General features: G+C 38.6%; 1 protein-coding gene across 1 annotated transcript; it reads left to right on the forward strand.

Moving 5' to 3' along the window:
* Positions 1 to 1,107: 1,107 nt before the first annotated feature.
* Positions 1,108 to 18,840, forward strand: LOC106130221 (MAP kinase-interacting serine/threonine-protein kinase 1). Its single transcript, XM_013329013.2, has 7 exons — positions 1,108 to 1,462; positions 7,272 to 7,454; positions 9,388 to 9,629; positions 12,876 to 13,145; positions 14,697 to 14,918; positions 15,323 to 15,516; positions 16,045 to 18,840. The coding sequence occupies exons 1-7, from the start codon at positions 1,426 to 1,428 to the stop codon at positions 16,361 to 16,363; spliced, it is 1,467 nt and encodes a 488-aa protein (XP_013184467.2). The 5' UTR covers positions 1,108 to 1,425; the 3' UTR covers positions 16,364 to 18,840.
* Positions 18,841 to 19,457: the final 617 nt, after the last annotated feature.

Here is a 19,457-nt window from a genome sequence, read left to right on the forward strand (position 1 = left end):
CTTCAATTTGTGAGGGTTATGTTATTGTTATTGTCAGTCACGTAGGCCTCCGAGCGAGAGGACCAAAGAGCGAGTGAGACGGGGCATGGCGATGGTGAGAGAAGGATGCTATGGATAAGAATGAGAAGGGTATATGGCGTGACAACAAACATGGCGGCGCCGGCTGCCGGTTGGACCGGTTTGCCCGTACCACGTGCGTTTTGCGTCGTGCAGTCGCTCCCGTATTTTGTTTGTCAACAAACGCCCTGTGAAGGTCATTCATAGGAGGGCTGGAAGACAAAGAAATCTCTATTGCATAACATCACTTTCAAATAAGAATCTTACTGGAGACCGGTCTACGTTAAGTTTTATTCCTACAGGATATGATGCAATAGCTGCGCAGAGTATTATTCAAATACCCGAAACCACCCTATTCTTTGTTCCCTTTCACCTTATAGGTACCTTTATGGTTTCCTTACTTGTTTGGAACGTAAGGGATTTTGGAACACTACCGTTTGTTGTTTTGCAAAATTTCCGTGTTTAATTTTCAAAGTCAAAATTTAATTTGATGAACAATTTCTTTCATTACTAATCTTTTTTTTAACTTGAAATTGGTATTACAGCGCAATTTCCTCACGTCCTAAGTTTAGTTGGAAGTCAATAAGACATTAGGTATCATTTACCAAATACCTATTTGCAGTATAACGATCATCAGAGAAAATTACTCTTTACTTATTGCCAAATTAACCAGATACATGTATGTAATCACAATTTCAATGGTTCTAATAGTAATTAATTCTGCAAATTAACGATATCCTTGGGTGTAGGCATATATGTAGAGATGACGCAATTGATTAATTTTAGTGGAACAGGTGATGTTATACTGATTTTAGGAAAACATGTTGATTCGAAAGTATTCCTATACGATTAATATTAAACCCGGGATGGCTTAACAACGAGGAGAAAAAATAAACTACAAAAAACATAAACACGTCAGCGGTGCGAGTGAATACGCATGCGCTAGTGTGAGAGGCCACAACACACAACCAACGACGCAATGGATGGATAGCCGGCGGGGGGTAGAGGGACGCGCGGGGAGGGACGCCGGGTCGAGCCGGCTCCGAGAGTGGCCCCAACTCGGCAGTTGGATTTTAGAACATCAGACGGGCGGGCGTGTGTAGGATGGATCGTTAACAACATCAGCAGTTTTTAATTCCGCCTTCTACAGTGTTTGTTTATTACCTTCCGGCACACTTTCCGTGAATCCTTCTCGATCGTGGTGCTTCGAATTATTTTTAATTTTGGCGTTTATTTTGAACCTTACCTTTAACGCCGTTCCGATTTCACGTCGAGAAGGTGGCTGCACAAGTTTGAAAGCGGCTTTTCAAGAGTAGAACACCTACTCATTTCAATATCGCTGTATCAACGCATCAGGCAATTATCAAGATGGTGAAGAAGGTCTCAGAAGAGAGTGTAGATAGCGGTAAGTTCCAATCTAATATTTCAGTTTACTTCGAGCGACTGCTTGCTTATTGAATGAAGTGCGCGAAACAGTAGGTACCATGTCTACCTACTTTATTTACATTAATCATCTGGTTAATCTGATCGGCTTTTACATCTGCTGCGTCGTTAAAGCGTTTACAAAAGAAGGCACTTTTAATACATATGCAAGCAATCGCACAATCTCATTCTTATAATAATCTTATTTGAATTAGAATTTATTTTTAATTTATAAGCTTGTTGTATTAAATTGCTTTATTCACATTCGACCATTAATTTCACGAATCATTTCATATTATGTTAAATAATACTTTTTGTAAAATCTTCGTTTTAATTTGTGGTGCTTTGGTTTTCATTTCCGTAATATAAGGTGCAATTTTAGCAAGTGAGGGTAGGCTTCCCCTTCATTTACGTGCTTTTTGAAACGAGTGTCTAAAATGATGTATTGTATTACCGGTTCCTTGTATTTTTTTTATATATCGTCAATCATATTCCTTATTCTGTTGTAATCACCATAAGAAAAGTATTTTTTATAATATTTAGCTTTCTCTTTTTCGAGTTTCCTTTGAAATAGATCCTAGAAGCCAATAATAGGTTGCTTTTATTGATTTTCTGAAGTTCACTTTATACTGACCACACTCAATATGCAGTAATGTTATGCAGTGTTACGATTTGAGAATGACGAGAGATTATTGTTATTGCTCGTCTATTTGTAAGATTTTTTTCTTCATTAATTTTAGTTAAAAATTCTTAAATTACTCGAGGATAGAAGCAATGTTGAATTGGAATGTCATATTTTTACGAGTAGACTTAAAGAAAATGCTGCAAAAAAAATCGAACTAATGTTGTTGGCTCTATCACTGATGTAGCTTCAAACATTTGAAATGTCAAAGTTCACATAACTGGTGGGAGTAAGGACGTTGACCGTCAGGTAACTGAAACCTAGGTTTCATAACATGCAATTTCGCAACGTAAGTGCTTATTCAAGGAAAAAATTGAGCTCTGCTCTTATTTGGATAAAAATAAATAACCAAAGACAAGTGCTTATTTGTGCTATTATAATTTGCTGTTATATCAATATCATTTTAAAACACCGTTTCATTTTGTAATAAACAAATAAACAAAAAAGGTATTTATGAGAATAGTCGGACGATATTCTGAAAATGCAGAGCCAAATTCTTGTTCTGTAATGTTTTCCGCGCACATTAGGTACCAGCATGATGTAACCGTATTGTGTTCTCGGCTCATTTGCCGTGAAACACATGAACGTGGACAAAAGGATTTGTTTTTCTACTTTCCTTTTGGTTTATGATGTAAAAACTATTATTATCTTAAAGAGGGACATGTGAATGCATGAATTCAGATGAACTGGGTGATGACTCTGATTTCGATTATCAAGATACCTACCTATGAAAGCTCGTATTGATTATTTTCCTAAATGTGTCCCCGGTGATTTCTTTTGAAAACTCATGCCGGTAAAGTTTTATGACTGATTATAATCAATGTTAAATGGATTACCTATCGTACCTAAATATTTAATATGAATTCACATCAACAAAATTATATTGCTTCAATCTTCATACGTGCAAATTCATCATAACAAAACAATCTGTAGGAGAGTCACATGTTTTACTAGTCTGTAGTCTATCTAGAACTAATTGTGACCAATTCATTTTTTCCAGACTTGTTCCCATAACCACATATAGGTACCACCTACTCATGATATGGAATGCGTATAATGCAATGAAATTTCATTACTCTCGACAACGTCGATTCGTCGTGGCCGCTGAAGCGCGTCGCCCCACCGCGTTCAATGCCAAGGTTATTTACTAAAACAAAACAAGTCTCCAGTAGGTAGGTATATGATATTGCGTTTCATGTAAGACCTTGAAAATTACACTAACTAATCTCTTTCGTATGGTTATGAGGAATAAATTAAACACTTTAGACCTCTGATGATTTGGGCCTTTGTTTTTTGCGTTACAAACTAAACTTACAAGCTAGGTACTAAATAATTTAACAATGTAATTGATCATACAAATAAAACAAATGTGGGCTTAAAAGTAGAGTACCACCTGTATATACTTTTCTATATCATAAAGAAACAAAATTTCTGAAGGTGAAAAGGAGGTTGAATCTAATGAAAAATTGGTATGCAGTTTATCTACTATTCGTTGATTGTAAATTAATTATTAAACTTATTCAATCTCATCTATCGGCTGTAATAGTAATACAGAGTAACCTTGACCGTGACGGACTTCCATGCCCTGTTCGCAACAAACCCCCCTCGCCCCGCAAGGTCTACTGCGCTTCACTTTACGAATCGATTTCCTACACCGTCGCTTGGGTCCTATATATAAAGCGGGTAAAAGGTGCAACTACTGTATATTTCATTGCTCCTGCTCACGTCATATCATATCGTGCATCCTTGTCTGTGTTTCTGGCTTACTCTATTTAGCTTCAATTTGAATGTTGAGATGAATCAGTACTATATTTGGTCGCTTCCACCTTGTTATTCGTTTTATCGTGCTATATGCGACATGTGTTATCTCAACTCGAGGGTCGTTTCGTCTGTTAGATCATTGAACGGTGAAAGTGGTTATGTGTACTGTAGTTACTTAGGTACGAGTATATTTTGAAATGCCCTCGTCAAAGTTTCACCCAGATGTTATCTAGTTAGTTCAGTAGCCGTGCCAGGCCGCCTTGGCAATTATTTAATACTCTGAGCTACTTCTAGCCACCTAGACTTTGCTCTCTCTGTTCAATTAATTTCAACTATGTTTATTAGTTTCAGAAATGTCTACATAAGCATCTTGCGTAGGCAGCATAACAGTTTAAACAGTTTGTTCCATTGTGATCTATAGTCTCAAGTTAATGGGTTAGATACAATCGTACTCCATTGTGATTGAGAGATATTAGAGAGCAATTGACTCTTTAAGTAAGGGCACTACTTGCATGCAATTAGAAAGTCGTTCGTTTCGCTTTACCTGAGGGGTATAAGACAAAAGTATAATAGGTTTATGATCAATAGATTAGAGAGCGTATTCGTGGCTGGTAGATTAGAAAGTAGACAGACTAAAGAGCCTTAGGTGACAATTTCAGAAGTAAATTAAATAATCCTACCTAACATAGATAATTAATATTCCAACAATCATAGTGATTGAGCAAAATGCTGTCGAATTACATATTAATTTAACTGTGTCTGATGATTTGCATATAGACTGGATTAATTTGCGTAAAGATGAGTCAATGTTTATTTAGTTACATTTAAGACCCATTAAGGAATTAGATAATATTGTAAATAACCTTGTTGCTCACCTGACATGATTTTGTTTTAGCGTCAACTTTACAGATTTGGGTTCGGCTATTGTTTCGGTAAGGTCCGAGAACTTATTGAGAGTTTTGAGTGAAACTTTATGATCATACGATACTTATATGGGAGCGGTTGTCGAGTCTTTACATAACCAAAGCCACGTTGTTGATGGCGTGCGAGTGTTCTGCCACGCGGAGTTGCTGCCACCTCACGCGACAAGGTGTATGCGATACTCCAGCTTGAGTGTTGATACTCCTAACTGCGGAGTAACCAACGCAATAATTTTACTTTATGTACACAATTGTCATTTGTTTTTCCTAAGTAGATATTTATATTCTCGTTAGTTATAGTAGCAGGAAGGATTATATTTTGATTATGTCCTAGGACCCCAGCGTACTTTTCGTTAATGCATAAACAGTTTTTAGACAGAATTATATGCATTCATGTTAAAGTTTTCGTAGATTTAGATACTGTATAACTTTTCTTATAAATACCTGTTAAGCAAGTACATACCTACCCAGTCTCAGTAGCAGGTTTCGTGCGTAGCTAATCTTTTAATCCGTTATTATCTCGCCTCCGCATCCAATGAATAATGGGCCATTTCTAAATTCTCTATTCACCCATCTAAGCGGCGGGGTAACACCATGAATAGGCTAAGATTAAATTAGTATCTTGTCATTTAAACGAGAGATAATCTGATTTAAACTAGTTAGATTTAGCTATAATCTATAACAATATAGGTTTTAAATGTTAGTTTCTATAAACATTCAGAACAATTTAACACATAAACAGGAAGCTTGAATCGGGTGATTGTATGCGTGGGTGTGCCACGAACCCGATTGTTACAATAGTTCGCATATTGCGCATTTGCTTGTTGCTATTGCCTGCTGTAAGTAGATATAGTAGGTATTCAGTAGACACGCCAGCGCTGAGGTCATCGCGTGTTGTTAATTGTTAAGTTTCGCCTGTTTTATCACTTAACTGGGTATCTACCTCGCGACGAATAAAACGTTCAATAATTACACGCATTGTGTATTCATCGAAGAACTATGATTTCTGGCACGTCATTTTGTAACATGTTCTATATGATTGTGTTTGCCTGTATGCGTAACATCGGCGCAGAACAAAGTACGAGGAAGGCGGCGACGTGACTTTGTTTCAAGTTTGATATTACCAACAGATCCACCGCGATTTCCTGCACGAGTTTCATAGGAAGTTTTAAAATATGCGTCATGATGTGTCGAGATTAAGATGTTTTTGTTTTTATCTTGTTACCACGTATCAGAATGTGGGTTAAGTTTGTTTCTACCAGACAAAAATGATTTCGAAAGATCCAAGGGTTCTAGGAACAGGAAATTTGGAAATATTTCCTTTTCATTTTGAGTGTGGCAGTGGTCTCAAAATTTAGGTGTTTATTGATTACACGATTTTATTTGATGGCCAGTAGCTGACTAAATCTTACGAGAGCCGATGATCGCGTAACGTGTGGGCGCGTATGCGCTGCTATGGGTGCGGCTGCGTAGGTCGTTGAACCGGCTTTGTTTGCCAACTCAGCCTGCAGTCACGTATCATACAGTGCAACACTAGGTATTATTATCGATGACAATAATATCGTACGTTCTCATTGAACAGTTTTACGATTCAGGAACGATGAAATTATTATCAACAAACTTACGTTAATGATTCATCTAGTCTTTCTTGACTCTTCCGCGTTTTAGTCTCAAAACGCCAACGCAATGAACGTCAGTTCGTTAACATCTTTAACGATGAAATCTATATTATTAGAAGCAACATTAGAAACAGAACAAAAAGTACAATATGTAATATCTGCTTGCATATTCCGATGTGTTTATACGGCTGTATATGTATGCACCGAGGCATAATTTCAAAACCAAATACGGTGAAAACGTTTTAACAATGGGCTGGCACCAAAAGCGAAGTGAGAGCTGTTGACATGGGCTGCGCTGCGTATTGTGCTTATGTGGCATATGTCATGTTCTGCGATATTTATGTGCTCGAGCGAGCCAAGCTGGGGTCGATTGTTTTTCATTTTTTATCGGTTTCGGCAACACACTACTTCCATTTCAGTTTCACCATGCTCAAAGATTCTGTCTTTTTTTTATCACGATCGGTTCACGTTCCGAATTTATTCACAGCCTAACGGGTTTTGTTATTCATTGAAGTTAATTAACTCAATGATATTATTTACTAGAATACTAAATTACCATTACAAGATATATAATGTGTGTGTAACCCTTTGCAGTAAAGCATCGATGAAGACAATTTCCTATCAATGAATATAAAAAAAAGAACTTACTCTTGGTCAGCCATATTCTAGATATTCAATGTGTCAATTCAGTCTACTCGAGCACCATCTTTGCAAAACTTCGCACATCCAACGCTACATATTCATGTTCATGACAAGTCGCCTCTGCTTGTACCGCTAAGAAAATATGTAACGCTATCTGTCTCTTTCCAGGCGTCGGCCGCTGCAGCAGCCAGTCTGGCAGCGAGCGGGAGACGGAGGTCGGCCGCTCGGAGCCGTCCGCGCCGGTCGCGATCCCCGACAGCGAGGACATGCAGCGGCGCAAGGAGGAGGCGCGCAGGCAGCGCCGCAGGAAGAAGCGCTCTGGCAGCTCCGTTGTCACGTCATGCTTCCAAGGTTGGTTACTTCAAGAATAAAAATAAATAGGGCACAATAGAGCTGGAATAGTCAATCTAGGATCAGGATCGTGGTCAAAAGGTACAACGACTGCTTTCTAGAGAAGTGTGGATGTAATCGGAATTAACGCCAGGTGGAAAAAGAGATGCCTCTGCTGACATTGAGATTAAGCAGAAATCAGGTCCATGCTAAGATATAAAAGATTGTTTTCTTGTTCTATAGGATACTAACGATGATAAAATCAGGATCAAGTAGGTACGAAATCTACAACGTTTTTCTATAATGCCTTCCTTCTATCCAGTGAACGATTCAATATTTGAATACCAGTAAAAAAGTGGGTATAAACTTAAAACAAAAGAATAACAAATACTCAATATCATGACGATCCAATTGGCCTATGAAGCAGTTCGTAAACTTATGCAAATTCATTTTCAAATTTATATTAAGTGTACAATACATATACCTACTACATAATATATGCTGATATTGACGCAAATATTCTTTGTTTCTTTCAAAGTCAAAGTACAAAGTTAGCATTGGAAGCAAAATTAACCGCCCACACTCTGTTGATTGAGTGGTGTATTCTCGGTAGACTCAATAAAGTTCATTTTGATCGGTAAACCTGCTGCGTCGACACGAGTAGGCAGGAAAACTGTATCGGATTCCCTTGGTGCTCGGTCTAAATTACAATCTATTATTATTAACATTAAAGCAACTACTTCATAAATTACATTTTGATCAAGCAACTGTTTAAAACCGTCATTAATTTCATTTAGTTCATCTACATCAATCATTTAGCTCAATTCGACGGCAGTAATTCAAAAGGACGCAAATCAATCTGTAACTATAGTAACAGGAACGGTCTTCCGGATGATTTGATCACATTATCTTAATAACGTTCTTGGAAATGTTTTCGGTGTATGCCCACTTCAATTATTTTCGTCACTGGATAGACTTCCGGACTGTGCACAGGGGCGTGTTGGTCCCGACATTAATGTATGGGAGTGAAAGTTGGGTATGGCAAAAGAAGCATGAAAGCAGAATAAATGCAGTGGAAATGAGAGCGTTAAGGAGTATGATGGGTGTGAAATTGAGTGACAGGATAAGGAACAGCGTGATAAGGGAATGTTGTGATGTGAAAGAAGATGTAGTTACAGGAATAGAAAAGGGTATGTTAAGATGGTTCGGTCATGTGGAGAGGATGAATGAAAGCAGGTTGACTAAGCAGATATACAAGGAGAGTGTGGAGGGAAAGGTCGGAGTGGGAAGACCTAGACGAACGTATCTTGATCAAATTAAGGACGTCCTGGTAAAGGGTCAGGTCAAAAGTACCCGAAACCGCCGAGCTTGTATGAAGAGAGTTATGAATGTGGACGAAGCGAAAGAAGTATGCAGAGATCGTGGCAAGTGGAAAGAGGTAGTCTCTGCCTACCCCTCCGGGAAAGAGGCGTGATTTTATGTATGTATGTATGTATGATAGACTTCCGGCCTAGTTGGCAAGTTATCAGTCCTAGTTTGATGTTGCTACTCGAGACAATTGTTTTGCAAATACTGCTTACTTTATTTGCTTTGCCAAATTTTGGAACTTATCAAGAATATTATGTTACTTAAGTAGATACTATTTATCTAGATCACGGGTGCAATCAACAGCATGTTTTCACAGTTTTTGATTGAACTTTCTATATTTGTATTTCTATTTTCTCAAAATATTGTGTTGCCATTGGGTTTTTCACTGTCCTCTTTGCGTGTTCTTTGTTCTCTTTGAATAAAAAATAAATCTATATTGTGAAACGTAGACTTTTCAGTACCCACAATAACACCCTCTTTAGCTTTGATTCAACGAGGTGAGGAGAGAAGTTTGCTTTCATTCTTTCTCTTAAATTTGACCAGTCTTTGTTGTTCCATTATTTCTGACCTTTGGGATTGTCCCCAGATTTGTACAAGCTGACGGGCGAGGTGCTCGGCGAGGGTGCCTACGCTTCAGTGCAGACGTGCGTGAACATCTACACGGGCCAGGAGTTCGCAGTCAAGGTGATCGACAAAGTGCCAGGGCACGCCCGCGCCCGCGTCTTCAGGGAGGTGGAAACCTTCCACTACTGCCAGGGACACCCGAACATAATCCAGCTCATTGAATTCTTTGAGGACACAGACAAGTTTTACCTTGTCTTCGAGAAGGTTGGTTTGATCTTATTTTTTTTTTTTGGTTGTTTTTGTTTGTGCTTGATGAAGTGGAACTGTAAGTACTTACTTTATCCCTTGCGGGGTAGACAGAGCCAACAGTCTTGAAAAGACTGAATGGCCACGTTCAGCTATTTGGCTTAATGATAGAATTGAGATTCAAATAGTGACAGGTTGCTAGCCCGTCGCCTAAAAAAGAATCCTAAGTTTGTAAGCCTATCCCTTGTCGCCTTTTACGGCATCCATGGGAAAGAGATGGTGTGGTCCTATTCTGTTTTGTATTGGTGGCGGGAACCACACGGCATTTCATAGTCACGCCACCATTTTATACATTCAATCGTTGCACCTGACACATGTCGAAGGAATTTTAATTTATTAATATTCAGGGCATTACTCATCGTAAGGAAATATACTGTAAACATATGGATTGTTGCATTTCATTTTATGAATAATATTTTCATAAAGTTCATTGTTTAAATATTTACTGTTTTGTAATGAAATACGTTTTTTTATTCTTTATATCAAATAAAAAAAACTTCCACATATTTCTCACAGAAACTTAAATTTGGTCAAATAATAGGTACTATTAGTTCAAATAATAAGACTAAAGTTACATTTCTAAGGGGTTCGGTTGGGTCCCCTCGGCAACAACCCTTTTTAATATAAAAGCATTTAGTACCTAATAATTATTGTTAACGAATTCATTTGAAATTGATTTTTACAGAAGTTTGTACTAAACCTTTATACTTCTAAGGTACTATCTGTTGTACGGTCGCGTTCATAATTGCAGTCATAGTTCGCAAAACTTTATAGCTTGCACCGCTGCTATCACTCACACATTCACACAAATAACACAATAAACAACAAGCGGTTAAGCGTTGGGTAACGCGCCATCAAGAATAGGGTAGTGTAAAAAGTCGACCGCGCAGCGGCCGTCGTCCGCTAATCAACACAGCGACACGCCACACAGCGGAGATCCATGGTGGAACAGTACGAAAATAATGGCTTCATACCGACCAGAACATTTGCGGAACAGTTCGACACATCAGTGGTTACTGTTCGTCGAGTTTGCACCGTGAGGGACTATTCCACAGACAGCCAGCAAGAAAGCCGTATTTATCCGAAATAAATAAGCAAAAACATTTAGAATTTGCTGGGCAGTATTTGGATTTTGACTGGAACAAGGCGATATTTACGGAAAAAAAGTTCGTTTACGTCATCGCAACACGGTAGGCTTCATTTATGGCGAAGAAATGCAACTCGGTATGAAGAAAAAAATATTGTGCCAAATATGGAGTCTGGACACATATCTGTAAATATGTGGGGCTGGATGAGTGCTGCTGGACCTGGGGAACAGATGTGGATAGCAGGATGCGCTACAGCTGCTCATTATGTGCAAGTGCTGGAAGAAACCATGTTACCAACTGTGCGGTGTATTTATCCCATTGATGATATGCAATATCATTTGTGCAAGACAACTACCCTGTGTATCGAGTCCATATAGTGCGTGAAAGGTTCTGCCAGTTTATATTAAAACTACTACTTAGATAGTAAGTATTTTAAGGACAGCTTCAATATCTTTTCTTTATGAAAACGAATAATTAAGCTGTAACCTTAATAACAGGAGATAAGTAGATGTTACAATTAGTGCAATATGCTGTATGTATAGCTTTATTAATCATCAATATGTAAACAAAACTATAGGTAAACTATTTCAATAAAATTTACTAATTTTAATTATTGAATGTTTTATTTTGCTCCCTCTTGTTTAATATTTCTTGCTGATTTCCGTGTTTGAAACACGGGTATTGTAATTCTTAGATATCAGTTAGTTAGTTAGTCAGTCAGTTACTTAGTTCAAATGGCACCTTGAAGCATTAAAAATTGTCAGTAACACTATTTTTTTTTAAATAGACAAAAAAAATCCTTGAATAACTTCGGAATCCAAGTAACACTAGTAACTAGAACAAGCGAGTGTGAGCAAGCGAGATTATCTAATATATCTTAGATCTCACTTGCTCACACGAAGTAATAAAATTGCTAGTCAATAACTTTCAAAGGAACCACTACCTATGTTAGGGTCGTGTGCAGAAAAATTTTCAACCTCATTGAAATGACATAAGTCTGGCAGTCGCAGGCTTCCCTCTATAGGCAAATCTTATGCAAATAATGAGAGACGACGATATCTCGATCGACAATTATCGGGCCCAGTTCGGCAATCGTTGATTACCGTCTCTTTCTGTTTTGTTATGTTATATGTCATAGAATAATAAACTGTTTTACTTAGTAATCATTGGTTTTAAAGACCGTATTCATTTGATGGAAAATTTATTCTTTTTAAATATGCATGTGTGTGTGTGTCTAGTGGAACCACAGTGCACGCTATTTTAACCCGTAAGAATTTTAAAACTATGACTGCAGATATGAACGCGATCGTACCTATTTGATGATAATTTTATACCTATTTTAACTTAATAAGTACATAGTGTTTTGTTTTTCGCAATAAGGTAGGTATAATATCTAATGTAGGACGCAGGCAGTGTTTATATTATTAATTTGTAATGTTTTCCTCGATATAAATTTATTAATAGGTTGATTTATAATTAGACTTGACCAATAAAACAGACATAACATGAACTTTATCATAAACTTTAACTAATAAGTAGTTTAAAAAACTGTCAAGGTAATTTTAAAATAATTTTTTTTTTCTTAAGATATTAAATCTTAGACAGTTAGTTTATAATTTTTTTACAATAGAATTTAAGGCTATTAGATGTTGGTTTATAGGATAATATAAACGTATAACATTATATTACCTACTTTATAATTACGATGTTGGAAGTGTTAATTTGATATATAAATATTTTTAATATCACGCATGGGTGAGAGTGCAAAGAGATTATGCTGTCTGCATTTTTATCTGGTTTTACCCAGTTCTGTTATCAGAGAAATATGCAGACGAACGTCTTTCCCTACTACTACTGTACTTACCTACACATATAGTGCATTTCTTTCTGAAATATAACGGCAGACAATCTTGATTACCTTTTGTATTTTTGTTGAAAAATACATTTCTAAAACAAAGCGCCCTATAAAAGAAATTTAAGGCTTTATTAATTTATCTGTTGGTCCATTTTGATTTTTTTTCTCATTCTGCAAAGATCTATCAAGATTCTAATCCCTGATGTTAACAAATTATATTCTTATACAAACGAAATTGAGCTATAATTTCTATTGTTCCAGATCAACGGCGGTCAACTCCTCTCCCGTATACAGGAGCACCACTACTTCTCAGAGCCGCAAGCGGCTGAAATCGTGCGAGAGATCGCGAACGCTTTACATTTCTTACACGGCAAGGGCGTCGCACACCGCGATCTCAAGCCGGAGAACATTCTATGCGTGCATCGCGACAGGCTCTGCCCGGTCAAGATCTGCGACTTCGATCTTGGTAGCGGCATCAGCTTCACTTCGAGCCTCGCTAGCCCGTTGGCCACTCCGCAGCTGATGACCCCGGTTAGTGTTTGAATTTGGAATGTAAATTTTTTCTTTTATTGACAGCCAGTAATGTATTATGTTGTGTATCAGTGAGAAGGTCGCATATGACTACAACATACTTAGTTAATTATGAGTAGCGGACTTAGTTTTTGATGACTCTTCTTATCTTTTTGATGGAATCTCAGAGCATTAGACTATGCCATTGCAGAGAATGCCGCCTAATCTTACAGGGGAGCCTAGCCTGATTGGATACTGAATACACCTTCAGTTCCATTTTGCATTTGCAAGCTTCCTCGACGTATTTTTTTTTACTGATACCGTTCCATATTGATGCGAAGAATCATATGCGGTGATACCACTTCGTTCTATATCCTTGTAGGCGGCAATTAATCTCATTTCATATAGGTACAAAACATCTTTATTTTGACATTTCCGATAAGATAACCGAATGCAAACTTTATATAATAATAATTTAGATAAAAAATAAGTATCCTATTCATAATTTTAGTGTAAAAAAATAATTTGGAACAAACATTTTTACGTCAGTTTATGTAAATTAACCTTATCATTTATCAAGTGGGTATTTGACCTCGATGGATTGTAGCTTGTGCGTGAAAAACATGATTTCCTATTCTTATCATTCGCGTATCGAATTAACACAGATGTCTATTATCTTTCAATAACAAGTGACAGTACGTTAATCAGCATTGTTGCTATATCAATATGGTGATGTGGCTTCTGACTAAAGTATATCATTATTTGCGGTACGATAGCAAAGTTCATTCGCTTAAAATAAAATCGTCCAGTAAACTCACGTGATCTTCAAAATACGAGCTTGTACCTACAAGTTCAGATAAATCGATCGTGAATTTTTCTACCTTGTTAAAATATTTACATGTAGTATCTGCTTCGCACTCGTGAGTCTAGAAACAAAACTAGGTCATGTTATATTAGGTCTATGCCACCTCTGAAGTTCTCGTACCAAATAGTAGTACATAGTTAGCACACGTAACAATGGAAAATGCCTATCTTTAAATAAAAATTTAGTTTTGTTTTAATATAATGACTACACTATTAACGCCACCTAAACATTATAAAGTCGACTAGATCACGTGACCAAAGAATATTAGAACGCTTACTACAAATCACCCATGTTTACGCAGTATAAATATCAGGTTACCAAATTACATAAGCATATTGTTTCGCTTGCCTTCGCGTACCATTAACCGGACAATAGGATTATGATGGGCGAACCCGGGGTAAAATCATCTGTATGTTACGCAGTTGGTAATTAGGCAGCCTTATCGCTTAGGGAATAAGCCCGTTACGAAAATGACGTAGAAATGTTACATGAATTGTTGGGAAGGATTAGTGTGATATATTATTATAGGCGTGAAAATGTTATATCATTAGGTAGATAAACTTTTATTCAATGCCTGACAAGGTGGAATCATGTGTGTTGTATTTTGCAATGCTGTAACGAATATAGACCACAGGAAGATTGAGTATTTCAGGGCTCTGATGGTTATAAACGCATTGAAATGAACCTATCCAATTCCTTGTCCACAGGTGGGCAGCGCGGAATTCATGGCCCCGGAGGTGGTGTCCCTCTTCGCCGGGTCCGCCGCCACTCACTACGACAAGCGGTGTGACCTGTGGTCTTTGGGGGTCATCGCTTATATATTGCTGTGCGGGTACCCCCCCTTCCGGGCCGACTGCGGCTCGGACTGCGGCTGGGAACGCGGGGAGAACTGTCGCGCCTGTCAGGATCTGCTCTTCAGGTCCATTCAGGTGAGGAAATGTTTATTAGATGAATTGAAGAAGTTCTCACAGAGTCGGAAAACGGAGAGACACTAATTTTTTACCGTGAAGTTTAGATGATCTTGTAAATTAGGAACGTAAATGGTTATCACATAAAGGTGAGGAGATCATACTGAGGTCTCGTATCAGTAACAATGCTGATTGTGCGACCTAAGTGTGAATGTAATTCAATGATGTATCTTGTAGAAAAAACACGCAAAGATGAGAGATAGGTTACGCTGTCAAGAAATTTCGTCCAACAATCTTTCTAAAAAAAGGTCGAAACTTCAAGCAGCACAATCTGATGATAAGATATATACCGCACACATTTCTTCAATTTTAATGCCGTCCCAAAATCAGTGTTATTAACTCACCCCAACGGTTACCCCAAACAGGAGGGGCGCTACTCGTTCCCCGAGCAGGAATGGTCGCACATCTCGGCCGAGGCCAAGGACCTGATCCGGCAGCTGCTGGTGCGCGAGGCGTCGCACCGGCTCAGCGCCGAGCGCGTGCTGCAGCACGCCTGGCTGCGCCGCGCCGACCCGCTCGCCAGGTTCCCGCCGCTGCAGACGCCCATCAACATCAAGCGGTTAGTTGTGCTCTTATATCTACGTGGGTCTTACTTATTACTTTGGGAAGGAAAGACGGCCGCTGCTCTTAAATAATCAGTTGATTTATATGAATTAGTTCTTAGCTCTTAGGGGGAAGAAAAGGGGTTAGGTCATCCCACTTCTGATGTTTCTATAACTTTGTTAGATGCTTACTTGATTCTCTTCGTCAATAGAAGACTAAGCTTGCGAGGTTTCCGCTGCTGTAGACGCTTATCAACATTAAGCGGTTGGTTGTTCTTATATCCAGGTTCTTACTTTTTTATAGTTGGGTCTATATAATGAGAATAGGAAGGAAAGAAAGACTGACACTGCACGTCTAGTTGCGGTCTCCAGTTGCTATTTGACATCTTTGACATCAGAAGGGGGATCAAAACATTCCACTTCTGATGTTCTTGAGCCTGTACGTCATTATTGTATACTACTCTATTGAAGATATAAACTTTTTTACACTAATTTTCAACGTCCACACGTTAACCAAACTAATAAATCCTCATTCTTGTCAACAGCAACATGTCAGCGCGCAACCTGTCCAACTTCGCGGAGTCGGCCATGGCGGTGAACCGCGTGATCCAGCAGCACTTCTCCATGAACTACTCCTACATGGAGCGTCCGCCGGCCATCCGGCCGTCCAAGTCCTGCTACCCGAGCCCGGAGGTGACCGTGTCGGGGCCGGAGTCGCCGGACTGCGAGTGCGGGCCGTGCCCGGCGCCGGCGCGCGGCCGGTGCGCGGCGGACTACTGCGCGCCGCTGGGCCTGTCGCCGCCCACCGAGTCGGAGCTGCTCCGGCGCCGGCTGCAGGACAAGCCCCCCCTGCCCGTGCACTAGCCCCGACGCCAGCGTGGCGGTCGGCTTGGCGAACCCGATGTTAGGCCGTGATACATTACATTTACTGCGTTAAACAGATCTTTAATTCAAGTCTGCAAGTCAACTGTTCGATTAGGACCCGTTCCTACTTATACGACTTCATCTGTTTTCTTATTCCGTGCAAATGTCAAACTTGTTTTGTCCCTTGTACTACTTCGGGCGGTTTAAAGAATCAGACGGAACGTCTAATTGGGAACAGGTCAAAACGCTGAGAAGTGTAGTGTGTCACGTCGTAAAGCCTGTGATTTACTGTTGGTGTGGTGTTAATTTCAACCCTGTACTCTTGAAATTAGTATTACCGTTGAGCAGTACGCTTATATAGCGGTATGCTTGCTTAAATAGAATAGCGGTACGCTCGTTTTAATAGAAATTAAGTGAATTACGCAGTGGTAGTGCTAGTTCAAGAAGATTGGAGAGTGTAAATGCATAGCACCGGACTTTTCTGTCTTCTTTTCTCTTTCTCTGAGAGAATGTGAGCTACAAGTCGTACCACAGTAATTACTAGTCACAACTCTATTTTTTTTTGCATAACGTCCTTAAAACTATTCCTTTTTTATCTCCAAAATAAAATTACCATCGAGGGAATAGATTAAACATTTGAAATCTATTTCATAAAATTGTCATGGGAAATCTAATAACTTTAAAAGAACATTATGCAACTAAACTAGAATGAGTGAAGGGGTTCAGTCGGTCGTACCAAATCTGGTCGCCTCCTTTTTTCCGCCGTTGGTCGGACTTCGGAGCGTCCCTGGCCCGAGAGACGCGGCTGTCCGAACATTCCGCCGCGAATAAAACGACCCACCGCGACTGTACTTTATAACCTCTGACAGATGCTAAATTTATGGGAAAGAACCTTAAAATACGTCGATTAGACGCCATGTTGAAATCAAAATGGCGGCAGGTCTTTGATACCAGTTTTCATACACGAAGGTTCAAACCCCTTTTAGACTTGCCAGTGTAGTATTTATTAAACATTGCGTTTATGGTTTGCGAACGCAATTTGAAATCCACTGTTTGTATGTAGGTATCCCATTAAAGAGAAAGTGAACATGATGACACCAATCAGGATTCGTTCGGAAAGAATGGAGCTATGTTATTGGTCGATTCGTCGGTCTTTCAGTCGGTCGATGTTCTGTACACCTCTGCTTTTATGGGAACGTATGTCAACTATGTTAATGGAAAGCATTAATCTATCCATTATTTTTGGTCGCGTACATAAGGTAGGCCTTGGACCCTTACTTAACCATGGGAGCAGGCACTATAAATTGCGTGAACAACTTGGGTAGACAGCTTGTAATTTCCGTTTCGAAATGTAGATTCTTTATGTAACGTTGTTTCGCGTCTGTCAGAGGCGAAATAAACTTGAACGGAGTGCAACACGCGCACGGTAACATCGTCTGCGATGGAACACTGTGCCAATGGAAATATTCCACCAGTGATAATATCCGAACGCAACGCGGACGGTATAATATGAAGCTGATACAGTTTTATTTGAGCCTTTTAAAGATATATTTTTATGAATAAATAAAAACGACTGAATAGTTTTTATCGATATGTAGAGTATTTGTGAGTTTATGTTGAGGCGGCACCGCCCGCCGAAGACCGACGACGGTCGATAAAAATCGTATTATATTGAGATAGTTGTGCTGATCTACTTTTACTTATTATCTTTAAACGACTACAAATCATTAATTTTTTTTGGATTTATGAAATCCGTAATTGAAATTGAGCTTATGTATTTGTGTAAATTGCCTTTCGTTTGTGGCCTATCCTTTGCAATAAATAGAAATTATGTAATTTTTCGATGGCGTTTTTGGATACTAGTCTGTTATGTGATTGATTTTTTTGCATTTTACCAACGATGGAAAAACCACATCTCATTAATTAAGATGAATCAACAATGTTTTTTACATATAAGGAAGTAAGGGTGGTATGTGACATTTTGATGAGAGTGCAAGTGTGTATAGTTTGCATAATTACTTGGGATGTTAGAGTACAATAAGAGTTTACTTCCATTGTCTAGTAGGGCACTTGGGCTCGAGAAATGTCATGTATAGACTCGAGCTGTTGGTACGTTAAGTGTTGCATGGAGTTCCATGGAACTGCCATACCAATGTGATCAGTTTGAATACTTTTATATTGCTGAAAGAGTGAAGTTGTAATAATGTTAAGTGTAGACTTGCTAGACTGTAATCTGCGTACAAAGTTGATTGGAGAAAGTCTCGCGAAGCGCGATACCGTTGACTATATTGTTTATATTTTCACAAATTTTATTGTCCTTAATAGATTTATATACTTAAGCGATGCGTTTTTATTTTGTCCGCTTGCTTTATCCAATCAAAATGAATTAGATTTAACGCAGTAATTTGTTAAAATTTTGTTTTCGACTAAATCATTGATTTAAAACTGTCATTGAAATACAGATGTTTGAATTTTTATATTAGTTTTTGTTTTATCCCTATCCCTTTTTGTATCTATACCTGGGAAAGTTGCTTATCAATCGTGGTATAATTAGGTACATCCAGTAGGTAAGTATCCAGAAACAAACACAAGCATTTAATGACCATGGTGATTTGAGTGATTGCCGTAGCCAAAGAACTGTGGTTATTCAATATTGTATGCAAGAAAGATTTCAAGTCTTCCACCAGGATCCTCCAGCCCGATCTCCTCTGTTAATCAGATCCCCTTTAAACAACCCTTATTATTTTCCGTTCTCACGGGAATTTAAGGAAATCTTTTGTAAGTGGAGTGTACTTACACAAGGTACATAAACTATACCTACTCTTCATATTTAGACCCAGCGGTGAGCGTCGAGAATGCATGACTGAATGGCCACGTTCAGCTATTTGGCTTAATGATAGAATTGAGATTCAAATAGTGACACGTTGCTAGCCTATCCCTTAGTCGCCTTTTACGACATCCATTGGAAAGAGTGGTCCTATTCTTTTTTGTATTGGTGCCGGAAACCACACGGCACTCGAAGTAAGTGTTACGAGATACTACATAACCCAAATGTATTATATATATATAATAAATATTACATAATAATATGTAT

The sequence above is a fragment of the Amyelois transitella genome, chromosome 7 (genome assembly GCF_032362555.1).
Source record: "Amyelois transitella isolate CPQ chromosome 7, ilAmyTran1.1, whole genome shotgun sequence".
NCBI classification, from domain to species: domain Eukaryota; kingdom Metazoa; phylum Arthropoda; class Insecta; order Lepidoptera; family Pyralidae; genus Amyelois; species Amyelois transitella.

Coding starts and splice junctions, on each gene's coding strand:
- LOC106130221 (XM_013329013.2), top strand. CDS start 1,426: ATGGTGAAGAAGGTCTCAGAAGAGAGTGTAGATAGCG. Junction 1,463..7,271: donor AGAAGAGAGTGTAGATAGCG/GTAAGTTCCAAT, acceptor GTCTCTTTCCAG/GCGTCGGCCGCTGCAGCAGC. Junction 13,146..14,696: donor CTCCGCAGCTGATGACCCCG/GTTAGTGTTTGA, acceptor CCTTGTCCACAG/GTGGGCAGCGCGGAATTCAT.